The 12,124-nt window shown below is 40.9% G+C and overlaps 3 protein-coding genes across 5 annotated transcripts; 2 read left to right on the top strand and 1 right to left on the bottom strand.

Moving 5' to 3' along the window:
* The first annotated feature begins 2,291 nt into the window (after positions 1 to 2,291).
* On the top strand, positions 2,292 to 3,346 carry LOC116259001 (probable calcium-binding protein CML27). The gene has a single exon (XM_031636578.2). It carries the CDS (start codon positions 2,434 to 2,436, stop codon positions 3,073 to 3,075), a length of 642 nt encoding a protein of 213 aa, XP_031492438.1. The 5' UTR covers positions 2,292 to 2,433; the 3' UTR covers positions 3,076 to 3,346.
* A 150-nt stretch (positions 3,347 to 3,496) lies between these two features.
* LOC116259585 (PLASMODESMATA CALLOSE-BINDING PROTEIN 3-like) lies at positions 3,497 to 4,267 on the bottom strand (the record flags this gene model as incomplete). The annotated part of the gene is made up of 2 exons (XM_031637441.2): positions 3,497 to 3,672; positions 3,955 to 4,267. Coding segments are annotated over 2 exons (348 nt in total), but the record flags the coding sequence as incomplete, so codon positions are not given.
* Positions 4,169 to 7,765, top strand: LOC116259002 (uncharacterized). Of its 3 annotated transcripts, none has more exons than XM_031636580.2 (2): positions 4,169 to 4,800; positions 6,978 to 7,765. In XM_031636580.2, exons 1-2 carry the CDS (start codon positions 4,568 to 4,570, stop codon positions 7,225 to 7,227), a joined length of 483 nt encoding a protein of 160 aa, XP_031492440.1. In that variant the 5' UTR covers positions 4,169 to 4,567; the 3' UTR covers positions 7,228 to 7,765. The 3 variants fall into 3 exon arrangements, with proteins under 3 accessions (XP_031492440.1, XP_031492439.1, XP_031492441.1); XM_031636579.2 differs by having other exon boundaries at positions 4,170 to 4,800; positions 6,924 to 7,765; XM_031636581.1 differs by lacking the exon at positions 6,978 to 7,765 and adding an exon at positions 6,163 to 6,835 and having other exon boundaries at positions 4,265 to 4,800.
* The last annotated feature ends 4,359 nt before the right edge of the window (positions 7,766 to 12,124 follow it).

Below are 12,124 nucleotides of genomic sequence, written 5' to 3'. Positions count from 1 at the left end.
TAATTATTTAACGTCAATATACCGGTTTTCTAATTAAAAAAACAGGTCGGATATTTAAAAAAGCGCTACACATCATTTTCAAGTCAAGTCGAGCTCAATGAACTTGAACTCAACTCGATTATTTGAACGAGTCGGCTCATGACCTCGAGTTCGACTCATTAAGCAAATGATTCGGCTCAAACTCATTCACGAGTCGAGCTTTAACGAGTCAAACTCGAGTAGCCGACTCATTGTTCACCTCTAGCTCTAACTCTCCTTGCTTTTGCACAACCCAAGTAAAGAATAACATGGAGCTCTCTATTACCAATGTTATAAATATATTTAGAACCTTTAATTACCGGCCTTTTTTGTTGACGGACTGTGATTATTGTAAACATCGTTGACGTTCTTGGGCCTCATTGATTATATGAGATCAACTCAAGAGACGACACTGGCTTGAATCTATTTAAAAACATTATCTAAGACTTGACAAGACCCTGTAATGCAAATCACTACGTTTGGTAGTCCTTGGTATTGCTGTGCATACACAGCGAAACCAGAATTTTTTTGGCTGAGAGGCCCTAGAATTACAAATTCAAGTCAGAGTGTGGGCAACATATAGAATTTTTGAGTCATCCCAATAAAATTTTTGATAGGCTGATTTGGGCAATTAGCTCCGCTACTGCCATGCATTCAACTAATTATTAAGAAACACAGCAGAAAATGCTCATGTCATCATTTGGCAAAAGATTGATGGTGATTTTTGAAGAACAAACTTGTGTTCTATGCATGAAATCTTGTCCTAGCTACTGTCAATTTGAAGCAGGTTGTGTATTCTGTGGCTAAAAATGAGCAAGAGCCTCCCTGTGAGGACAAAAACAAAAAGGGGAGATTTTTTTTTTGTTAAATGCCTATCTCACAGGTGCATGGTTGCTTGCTTGTGCAGTCGGTGTTTGACCCAACTGCCTCTTGTTTCAACGAAACACGGCCATGTAAGGAGCACAAACATTAATTGGATTAGGTCTCAGTTTTCACCGAACAGAGCATAACTACCAGGTGGTGATCAGATCATTGAGGATGTCCTCATCACAAACAAAGAAAGAAAATCTAAATATCGAACCAAGTATCAAGCATTCTTTTTTCCCTCAGAGAAATATTATGCAGTTGTTGTGTCTCGTATCAGCTTGTGTATTACTCTAGTGCTATTGCTAATAGTGGAGTGAAAACCAATCAAGAAAATTTTGTCTGATCAGTGCATGTAATCTCAATCCCATCACAAACAAAAATTTTACCGGAAGAAAACAAAAGGGAGGTCGACTAAAACAACTGCAGAGGCCTGTTACATGGACACATCATTCTGACACTGAATAGACATACAGATATGGCTAATTTACTTTTAATCTTATCAATCTTTAGTGGAATCAGAGTGATGACGAAGATCAATTGCTGGCTTCATATTCTTGTCGGCCTTGTCCTGAATGTATACGTAGAATGAATACCAACTATTTATATGTACCTAAAGACTGACCACTTTTTGGAGTTTGAAGTGAGCGGGGTTAGTAAAAAATGAGTTGCAAGTTCTCGACGAAGTTGTTAATCAAGGGAGGCGTCCTCTTTTCTTTTCTATGAGAATATTGCTGAACGATTGCGCTTTCCATGCATGCATTCATGCCTTCTGATCATAGCAACTGCTGTTGACGGGTCTGTGACATGAGAAGTCGCTGCCGCTGGTGTAATTGAGTACTAGTGGACCAAAGTTAGTGAGGGAGTTACGTGGTGCTGTTTTGAACTAGAAATAAATGAATACTGAATCTGCAGCATGCAGCAGTGGATGACTCCTCCACGAAGCTGCTGCGTTGCTTCTCGATTCAGGTAGATTTGTACCAGAAAGAAGTTCCTGACGTAGTGTGGCTTTAACATTTACGCTCTTTCCTTTTTCATTCTTTACCTTTTGATTTTTTTTTTGCCTAATACAATGGCATTTCAGGTGTTCTGTCACATTACCTGAGGCCAGTCTTTTCCCAATCCCACATGGCCATTAAAGACCAGCTGCTCGTGTACATTTCCATTAATTCTTTCCTCACATAACATCGGGAGTCGAAGTTTTTCCTACCCACAAGTTGCCAGCCAAGAGGGAAAAAGCAAAAGAGAATAAAAGAATAAAGAGCGAAAGAATATCACACCAAATTTGCCTAAAACTGTACTCACCTTTCCTCTTTCTGAATCTGCTGTGCTTGTTTAACAGCATCATTCAGAGCCATCTTTCCCAAGTTGTCACTCGGAACTTGTCCCTCAACCACTATGGAGACTTTCATGTAATTGTTCTCCCAGAGAAACTTCCACGAAGTTGCACCCCATGCACGGGATGCTCCTTTTAAAGGTCCCCTTCCTCCTCTCCTACTCCCCACAAGTCTACATTCCCATATTTCCGGCCACCGGAAAATTTTTCAGAGAATGAAGCTCTCTGATCTCAAGCACAGTGGGTCATTTAAGATCATGAGGACTGGTTCCTCCAAACGGAATCCTCCTCTCTCATCAACCCCAGGCGAGATGTCTAAGAGTGTCTCGGCCTCTCCGAGACAGCACAAACCGATGCAAGGGACCGCGAGGGCATCTGCTTCCCCCGAGATAACCTTTGCCTCCCCTTCCAGCGGCGGGTTCTACTCGCCGTCACCACAATGGGAGGTCGATCAGGTGTTCAAGATGTTCGACAAGGACGGAGACGGGAAGATCTCCTGTTACGAGCTAGGGTCGATACTGAGACGACTGGGAGACGAATCGAGCGATGAGGAGGTCATGAGGATGCTGACCAACGCCGATGAGGACGGAGATGGTTTCATCAATATGGAGGAGTTTGACAGGGTGAGCATGGTGGCGTCGGCGGCGGCTGCGGCCGATCTGATCGATGCATTTAACGTGTTCGACACGGATCGAGACGGCAAGATATCTGTTTACGAGCTGCACCGAGTCTTTGTGGCCCTAGGGGATGAGGGTTGCACACTGGAAGACTGCCTCAGGATGATCAAGAAGGTGGACGGAGATGGGGATGGCTACGTTAGCTTTGAAGACTTTATCGCCATGATGACGAGATCATAAACTACTACAGTCGTACGTATGTCTGGACTGGGAAGCGAAGCAGCAATACATATATAAGTATGCAAGTTTGGTGTTTGTATAAGTGTTTGGTATGAAGAAGTTGCATGTATTTGTGCTCATGGGTGGTCTATATATCATCCATGTTTGCCAGGACTATGTTCTCTCAGTGTCTTGTTCTTTTAACTTTTCTGATTTAGAAAAGAATGCAGTCTGTGTGTGCGTGTGTGCGCGCGCTATATATATTATGGCAACAGGAAATCACCTTGGTTCAGATTAGAAGCTCCATTAGCTAGTTTTATGCGCTTATGAATGAACAGAAGTGATAGTACAGGTAGCTGACTGTTTATTAAAGTAAAAGAAAAGGAAAAATTCAAGTTCCTGATATTCTATAGACTAGAGCTGTTGTGCAACTACTGACAAAAGAAAGAAAAGCTAGGCAGAAATGGCCGTAAAATTCCATCTCATATATTGCTTTGGTTGTGCCTCCTGTGCAAATTGGATGTCAATGGTCATTGAAATGGACTTGACCTCTTGAAAGCAGTCGGCTGCATGAATTGATATCTCAGACGTTGTAAAGGAAATGGCATCCGTCGTAGCCTGTAATTAGGAAGATGAACAAGAACGAGTAAGTGAATGGAAATTAACCAGGCGGACAAATTCAATGCTCTCCCCCCATGTATATCATTTTGAAAAAAAAAAAAACAGATACATACCCATTAATATGAAATGCGTAAATATCAATTTAAATGAATGAATAGATAAATATTCAAATAAGCAAGTTTATATTTATTATGTGATTTATTTAACTCCGCATTAATAAAGAAGGAAAAAAACACAACCGTCACAAAAGGGGAAGGGAGAGAGCAACAAAGAACTTACTTGGGTCGGTAGTGACGATCATGGCGGTCCCACCGAAATCACAGGTCCCACCAGCGGCCTTCGTCCTCTGCCAGTAGCTATTGAAGGCAAAAGACGCGTGGTTGAGCAGCGTGTTGGGGCTGAAGCAGGGCCCTGCGTTCTGGATCGATTCACAGTCCGCACCCGACCCGCAAGCGTAGTCCATGGCCTCCTGTATGATGGGCTCCGGGACGGCCGGCTTGGCAACGCACCAGATCCCCACCGCCCTCCCGGCGGCGGAGGAGGAGCCGACGGAGGTGGGTACAGCACCGGCGGCTGAAACACCGGTGGGAAGCTAGTGCTGGGCGGGCTTGGGAACGTTGCGGGCGGGTTTGGTACGTATCCAACTGGTGGGCTTGGGACGGTCTGTGGTGGGCTGGGGACATAGGAAGGGGGTGGGCTAGGGATGCTTTCCGGGGGGTTGGGCACGTAGATGGTTGGTGGGTTCGGCACGATCTGGGGTGGGCTTGGGATGGTACCTGGTGGGTTCGGGATGGGGGCGGGCGGTGGGTTGATGGGGATGACGGGGGTGAAGTAGAAGGGCGGCGGCGGCGGGGCTTCAGAGTATGGCGGGAAGGTGATGACGGGTGGGTAGATGCAGTATAGAGGCGCCGGAGGGCTGGTGGACCCCGTGCTTGGGTTCTCCGGCAATGAAAACGGCGGGAATGCGAAGCTGCCACCAACGTCCGGCGCGGGGATGACATCGGCTTCCTTCGCGGTCATCAATCTCCGGGCATCTGCATCAGCAACGAAGAAGACAGGCCAATTCGTGATCCAACTACAAGCTGTTTCTTCATTCGCTGCTCCGATTCTAATCATTAGTCACCTGTGAGTTTACTACCGTTCGTTTCTTTCTTTCTTTTTTTTTTTTTTTCCATTTCTGTTTGTCTTCGTGATAGTCACTAATCACAGGGGATACTTTCTAAGTAGTTTGGCAGTAAGAACAAAGAACAATTTATATGTGTCTTATATATCTGCCCGATTTGGACAGGTTCACAAACATGAATTTGTTTCAAATTTTTTAAGTAGATTCCTGAAATATTGATAGACTATTCTTTCTACCAAACGGCCCTGAAAATCTGTTTACTACATGGAACAGAGCATAAAAGAGATTTGCAATCGTTCCGTGGTTTATCTTTTTAAAGGCTTAATCTGCAATTGATTTTGTATTTCAATTTATTTTGTCGACCACTGTCGATAGATGAATACCTAAAACTTAAGCCAAACAATTCAACTGCTGTCACTTACGGGTGGAATCAGAAAATTTTGGTTAAGGAGTACTAGTTATATAATTTAAATGTTTTAAGGATCATGAAAACTTCAATACAAAGATAATCACTTTTTGTGAGTAAGTGCGACCAATTTCCCACAGCATGCCCACACCAGCCCTTGCACCTACTGCACCTGTGTTGTGTTTGGGCATAAAAGATGAAAGAGAGAGAAGAACTGGATGAAGTAGATCGGACCGGCTTTTGCCTACAACTATTTTATTGTCAAGGGATCTATGTTGCTTTATGACATCAAGAGTGCACTTAGTGCCATAAAGAGAGCCACGTCAATTTGCCTCGCTTTGAGGCGCTTTGCAGCAGTATCATCGCCACATGCAGCTGCTGATTTTATCTTCCTTTACTTTTTAAAGGATTCGCAGAGCTTGGGTACTCTTCTTCCGTCTCTCCTTTACGATTGGTAGTGTCAAAATGGTTTATGCTTTTCAAGTACAAACGATGCATTGAAGATTGGCATGCGCTGTCTGATTTAAGGGGTTGATCAAGTAGGCCAGGCCACGGAAGGAAGATTTCCTATCGGGAGGTTAGGGGGTCGTTTGAAAGATGAAACAGTATGTGAGTATTTTATGAATCCATTTCAAAAATTAAGGCAGATTCTTTGTCGACAGATTCTAGTGATAGTGTTCAATGAATGTGCCCTAATTTTTGAGATAGATCTACAGAACACTCTCATACTGTTCCAGCTGCCAAACAACCCCCAATGTAAAGCTACACTTCTGAGTGACAAACTGCATTATTATTCTTTCGGCCAAGTATACATGGCAAAGCTACTTTAAACTAGTTAATGAGAGAAAAAAAAGCTGCTATAGTGACATTTTGTTATATTAAGTAATGCAATTTGGACGAAAAGTGATCCAATTTGATCTAAAAGAACTTAAACTAAGACTGCTTTTTGTTTTTGAAGGACATCCTACTTTAAATGGCATCACCCTGTCAATTTATGGTCATATACACAAGTTCCTTCCGTGGAAGAGACAGTACAGGTGATTTTGATAGGTATCATAGAATTTCATATTATTAACTTGAGGAGGCTTAGCTACTTTAAAATTTTGAGTGAAGCCAGGTGTCCTAATGATAGTTTCGAATCACAAGGCAAAGGGCAATGAAGTTCAAGTGATCACTCTATTTGTGATGTGTAATACTAAATGTGTTTTTCTACTGTACTCATGATGGGACACCAATTAGGAAATATGTGGATTTTGATGGTGGTTCAGTTCTTTCGTACCGTCTTGTCGTATTGCCACCAAAAACACTTGCACAATGAGATGCCTTTCTAGCATATCTTACAAGTGAAGTAACTTGTCCATACAGTCTTAATTGGCACATATAGTGTGTGTCTGTGCAAACGCGCATGTGTGTGGACAAACAATGCTGACCAAATAACCCCTTCTCAAATGCTTGCTTATTTTGTTAGCCGTATATAGCTGCAAAATCGACCCATTTAGAGGATTAATGTAGTAACTTGTGGCTATAGATTATATATAATTGGCGTACATTCCCAATATAATGCTCATAATTTGAAGTTTGAATCCTACCATTCCATTGTTTTTGGTTTTTCGTGGTTTTGATTTTGTAAAACTTAGGTCAAAGTTAAGCTTCAAACTTAATTGAAGAAAAAAAGTGCACACATTCAGGTAAGCTTGTCAACTTTTTCTGTAATGTTAGTGAAGAAGCTTGCCAGATTTCGAAGATAGTGAAGCTAAAACACAAATCTTTTAGCGGCACACTAGTCATGCAAGAAGGGCAACCGGTACAGAGAGAGAGAGAGAGAGGTACCAGATTGGCAGCAGAGATGAGTGAACAGCAAGGCAAAGAGAACAATACTGCGTGTCACATTCTTCCCGCCGGTGATCAGAAGACGAAAGTGATGAAGACGCCTCAACTCCTGCATTATTGCTGGACGGCCTCCCCAATAGGGGAACTCAGTGGTGAGACTGCTGCTGTATCGGAGAAGACCATTCATCCATAGTGGCGACACATATATAAACCCCTATGGAGATACAGACCAACCAAAGAATCTCGATCTAAAAAATGAAAAGTGACAAAGAGGAGACGAGGACGGTGGAGTTCCATCTTTCACTCTTTGCTTTAAACAGGATGATGCTTGTGGACACACACAACCTTTACACCAGCGAGAGACCAAGTGGATGGTGGACTCTATAATCTATATTACCAAAAAAGTGCGCATATGAAAAAAAGTTTTGTCTCTCAATTGCTCCAATGTGAAAGTTACCAAATTGGCCTTCATATTCAGTGAACTTGTTTGGATACAGTTTCCCCAGCAAAATGAGTTTTCAAATTTCAATTAAGTTGTTATAATGGAAAAGCTTTGATTGTTCCTTGTTACTTTTTGTCATGGCTTTTGTCAATAAAAAGCTTCGCCCAGCTTGTCGGGCTTCTTAGTCACTTGTATTTCGCTAGCACCCAGTCAGAACTCACCAGAGATATCAGGAGGGGGGTTGAGCTCGGATGTACAAAAGCAATATGATATTTGATTCTTGCCTGCATTTATCAGATTCAGACCTCCATCTCATTGGGACATCCCATTGGATTTAGCAGCAAAAGCTGATGCCGAATCTGAATTAGAATTGGTTTTCTTTTCTGAACTGAACTTTTCTTGAAAATTGTTCGTTAGTTGAACTGAATTTCGTTTTCCCAATATCCTTTTCATAAAAAGAACTGCAAAATATGAACACATTACCCATGTTTGGAGCATAAGGAAACATATGAATTGCTTATGCCCATTAAGATTATCGCTTTCAAATCCGAATGACTATTATGCCATTTGAACTTCAACAACGAATTTTGGGTAGTCATGTGTATATATATATATATGTGTGTGTGTGTGTGTGTGTGGAGTTGGTTGACAACAGGAGTTTCACTCACTTGATTTGGGGCACGAGTAGTTTGTTTCTCTGCGTGACCTTGAAGGTGGTGCCTGAAAAATGCAATGGTTAGTTTGGTCATTCTGGTGTAGGACGAGGGCACCATGCATCACCTTTAATTGACATTAATGTTAGGCATATATGCTTGCTTCGCTGCTCATTTTTTGCATGAAAGAGAAAAGCACTTGCTTTACGTGCCTTTCAATTGCTTGCTACCTACTCAAGGCAGAGGGGGAGCCCTCGCCGACTCACCTTTGCCTTCCTCCTTATTATATCGTCTCTCTCTACTATTTTGTTTATTCATTTGTGTTTGAATTGAGGGCAGGGCAACCACCGAGCCCCTAGAACACCACACCATGAGAAACCTGAGGTTTAGACAACACAGTAAGAGAGTTGTGTCTATCAAAGAGCCTTTAACTTGACAGTGACACCCTTGTCGCGTATGATCTAACTTATCTTGAGAAGTCTGTAGAGAGCTTGTGTGTGGGGGTGGTGGTGGTGCGTTTAAATCAATCAAAACCCAGGCAAAGAATGCTGCTTTATCATAATTAAGAAGTTTACAACTTACTAGATGGTCAAGGCACGCTTGGTTTTAGTAAAAACTGGTTTTGAATTAGGGCTGTGGAAAACATTTGCTCTAACTTCTAGTATTTATCAAAAAGCACACGAAATTTTTTGATTTTTTTTTTAAAACCTAAGTCCCGATTCAAAAACATGTACAGGGTGACTAGATCGTGAGAAGTGCATCCATGGACACCTTGGGCTATTGTAGGGGCCAATTGCTTGTTCTTGTCTCTTGCTTAGTATTAATGAGGAGTAGGTTTTCTTAATTATGTTTAAGGATATAATATTACCAAGACATGAAATGGATGGCGGTCAGGATTGTGATTATTATTTGATGTTTTTGGTTCATATTCGGTTCTAATTTTTAGATATCCAGAAAATTCTCAATTTTACTCCCATTGTAAATTAAGATTGGTTTACTAAATTTACTACAAAGTAAAAGGTTAAGCTAAACACTTGGCAGTGAAAGCAGATCCAAAGATCTGCCAAATCTCTTTTCAAAAGGAACCTAGATACTCGACCCTAGTTAGTCTCATTCAGCCATTGGACACCATTGCAATGACTACCATCTCTTATAATGATGAATGGTGGAGATCATAGGTATCTTTTACAAGGAAATTTGCCTAATTATACAATCAATTCACATAGTTGATATAGCTTGGGTTTTTCATTGGCCTAGACAAACGAAAAGAAAGAAGAAGCCCTGATCATGTTATAGAAAATGCGGCAATGAGGGCATTGAGTTCCTTGTCATTATAACGTAACTACTGACGGTGAAAATCTTTGTCCAGAAGAATAAGGGGGCAACACTGTCAGATTTACTTTGTGTTAAACATAACCTTGGATCACGTTGGCACATTCTACATTCAAGCATCTGAAGCACATGGAAATGCAGCCACTAATTTCACTACTGTGGCAGAAAAAAGATAGTTAAGGTAGATAAGTCATGAGTGATCGTCGTTTTTTTCAAAGAGTGCAATCTCAACCCTCTTGTGTATATGTGAGCAGAAGCACTTGCATGTCCTTATATTTCTCAAAAGATTTCATGACAATTTCGTAAGTGAATTTTTCAGCAATTTATGGATCCTAACGCTGTAGCTATAGGGTTCTGACGCTTCTACGGAAAGCGTCAGAAACTGAGAGTACATACTCTGTTAGCAGAATCCATCAGTAACACTGATGTTTAAACACAAGAACAATTCCAGCTGTGGGAATCTCGTTTCTCAAATAATATTACTTGAAATTGCGCTTAGTCTATCACTTATTAATTCTGGCCCTTACTTCTTAAATTGTGGTCAGTGAACACTTAAAATTCCGCTCCAAGGACATTGCTTGCCTTCCTATCTCAACCACGGTTCTGTCTTCCATCTCTTTCTCTTGCTGTAGAAAATATCAACAGGTTCCACCAACTATGTTGAAATCTGATCATGCATGCTCACTCATGGGCTACATTATCTTCTGCCCGCTCCAAATTCATCAGACCTTGGTCCCTTCAGTTTGTAGTGTATGAAGGTTGCCTCACAGGGGGACTCTGGCCAGAGATAATGACTTGCATTAATCACAATTAGGAGAACATGTTTTTAGTAATGGGAAGAGAGTTACAGCTCCATAATGCCTTCCTATTTCTGGGTGAACTACTGTTTCCAAAACAAGGCATTAAAATTGGAGATAATAATGCAACTCCGTCAGAAAACATATCCCAAACCATTTAGAATAGGTCATCATGGGCAACACAATGCTTTGGTGTGTTTTCACTGCTTTCAGACAATAGAGAGGGAATAATCATCAAGCTCCTTCTTTTGCACGAGAAAACTACGTGAAAACTACAAGGAGCTTCGGAACCACTTGTGGGGTTTGCAGCTCTATAAATTTGAAGCCCATGCTTTATCAATATTTGGAAGCATGTCTTCATCTGAATGGGAGCTTCAAACAGGTCTAAAGTTTCAAGGTGTTCACAGGGTAAGCACAGACATTTTTAGCCCTTTTTGATATTGTTTATGCTTTCAGTTTCTGTATGGTTTTCCTTAGTTGGAAGTCATAGAGGCCTTTTCTGAACTCATCACTAATATACAATAAATATTGCTTTCTGTGGAAACCAGAGGAAAGAAATGTTGCTTCCCATGCTCAATGACTTTTGGATAGGCATGCTTGTTTTGCATCAGCTGTCTTCCTTGTGGTTTATGCATAATATGACTATTCTTCTGATAATTAGCCATCTCCAAACTAAGCTTGAAGTGTAGGTTTTCTAGTTGAATGATATCTTCCCATGATAGTCCTCTTATGATAAAAGGAATCTGCAGACCAGAAAAATTAATATCAGTTGTTTATAGATCCTTGAAAGATGAATTTAACAGAATGATGTTGCGCATATTCATGACTTGAATAGTTTCCATTTTATCTGCCTGTAATGTTGCCAACAAACAGAATAACCTCAGTTAGAGGCATCAATCTGATATTTGATGGAAATGTACATCTTGATATAGGAACTAGGATTTGCCTTACTCTATGCAAGACATGTACTGTCAGAGATCTGTGTTCCTTGAGTGACTTCATTTCTTTTTTCGTGGTTTTCTGATACTTATGAGTTTGCAGTATCACATTCCATTATGGATGGTAGAATAGGGCATGGTTGACTCGAATAGTTTAAGCGTCTGTGGTTGTCTCCGATGCCCTCTTTTCAAAAGAAACGACATCTAAAATTTCATTGAAGAGATGTCCCTGATGCCAGAATTGCTGATCCCATTTGTTTCAGAATCGCATTAGCAGAGAACATCGACTGCTCAAGGAAATTCGTGGTGAAGCCGTCTTGTTATAGTGTTGTTTGCCATCACTAAAAATCATTGTTACTTCTTGAACTTCTGAAATTCAACTAGATTGTGTTAGAAGGTAATGGAAATCAAAATAAGATCAGCTCTGATGTTCTGCACAACAGTCGATTACAAATCCCAACACATATGGTGAAAGATGACAACAGCAGTAACCATTATGAAAAGAAAATAATGCCAAAATAGTTTAGAGGTGTATGTGGGAATAGATCAATATTACCCGTCAATGTGCACCAAACCTTATACAAGTCACTATCAAAGAAAGGTGAAGTTGGAGATGAGCAAAACCATTATGAACATAGATCATGTTAGACTAAACCACATAATCGATCACAAGACCATGGCAGAGCACAACAACTCATCCAAAACTCAGGTAACAACGCTTACAACAGGAAATAATTCTTTTTTGGGAATCACATTTCAAGCCAATATTAATAACATATGACCTGTTAGGGTATGTTTATGGATCAAAAAGTGCTCCACCTACATTTGTTGAACGAAACATGAACTTAAACCCTGATTACATAGTCTGGCAAGAACATGATCAGTTGCTCTCAGTTGGATTCATGGATCTTTCTTGAATACATTCATA

Source organism: Nymphaea colorata, chromosome 8 (genome assembly GCF_008831285.2).
Source record: "Nymphaea colorata isolate Beijing-Zhang1983 chromosome 8, ASM883128v2, whole genome shotgun sequence".
Classification (NCBI taxonomy): Eukaryota; Viridiplantae; Streptophyta; class Magnoliopsida; order Nymphaeales; family Nymphaeaceae; genus Nymphaea; species Nymphaea colorata.
The sequence above is the reverse complement of the archived record's forward strand: the minus strand, read 5'-3'. Positions and strand labels throughout refer to the sequence as shown.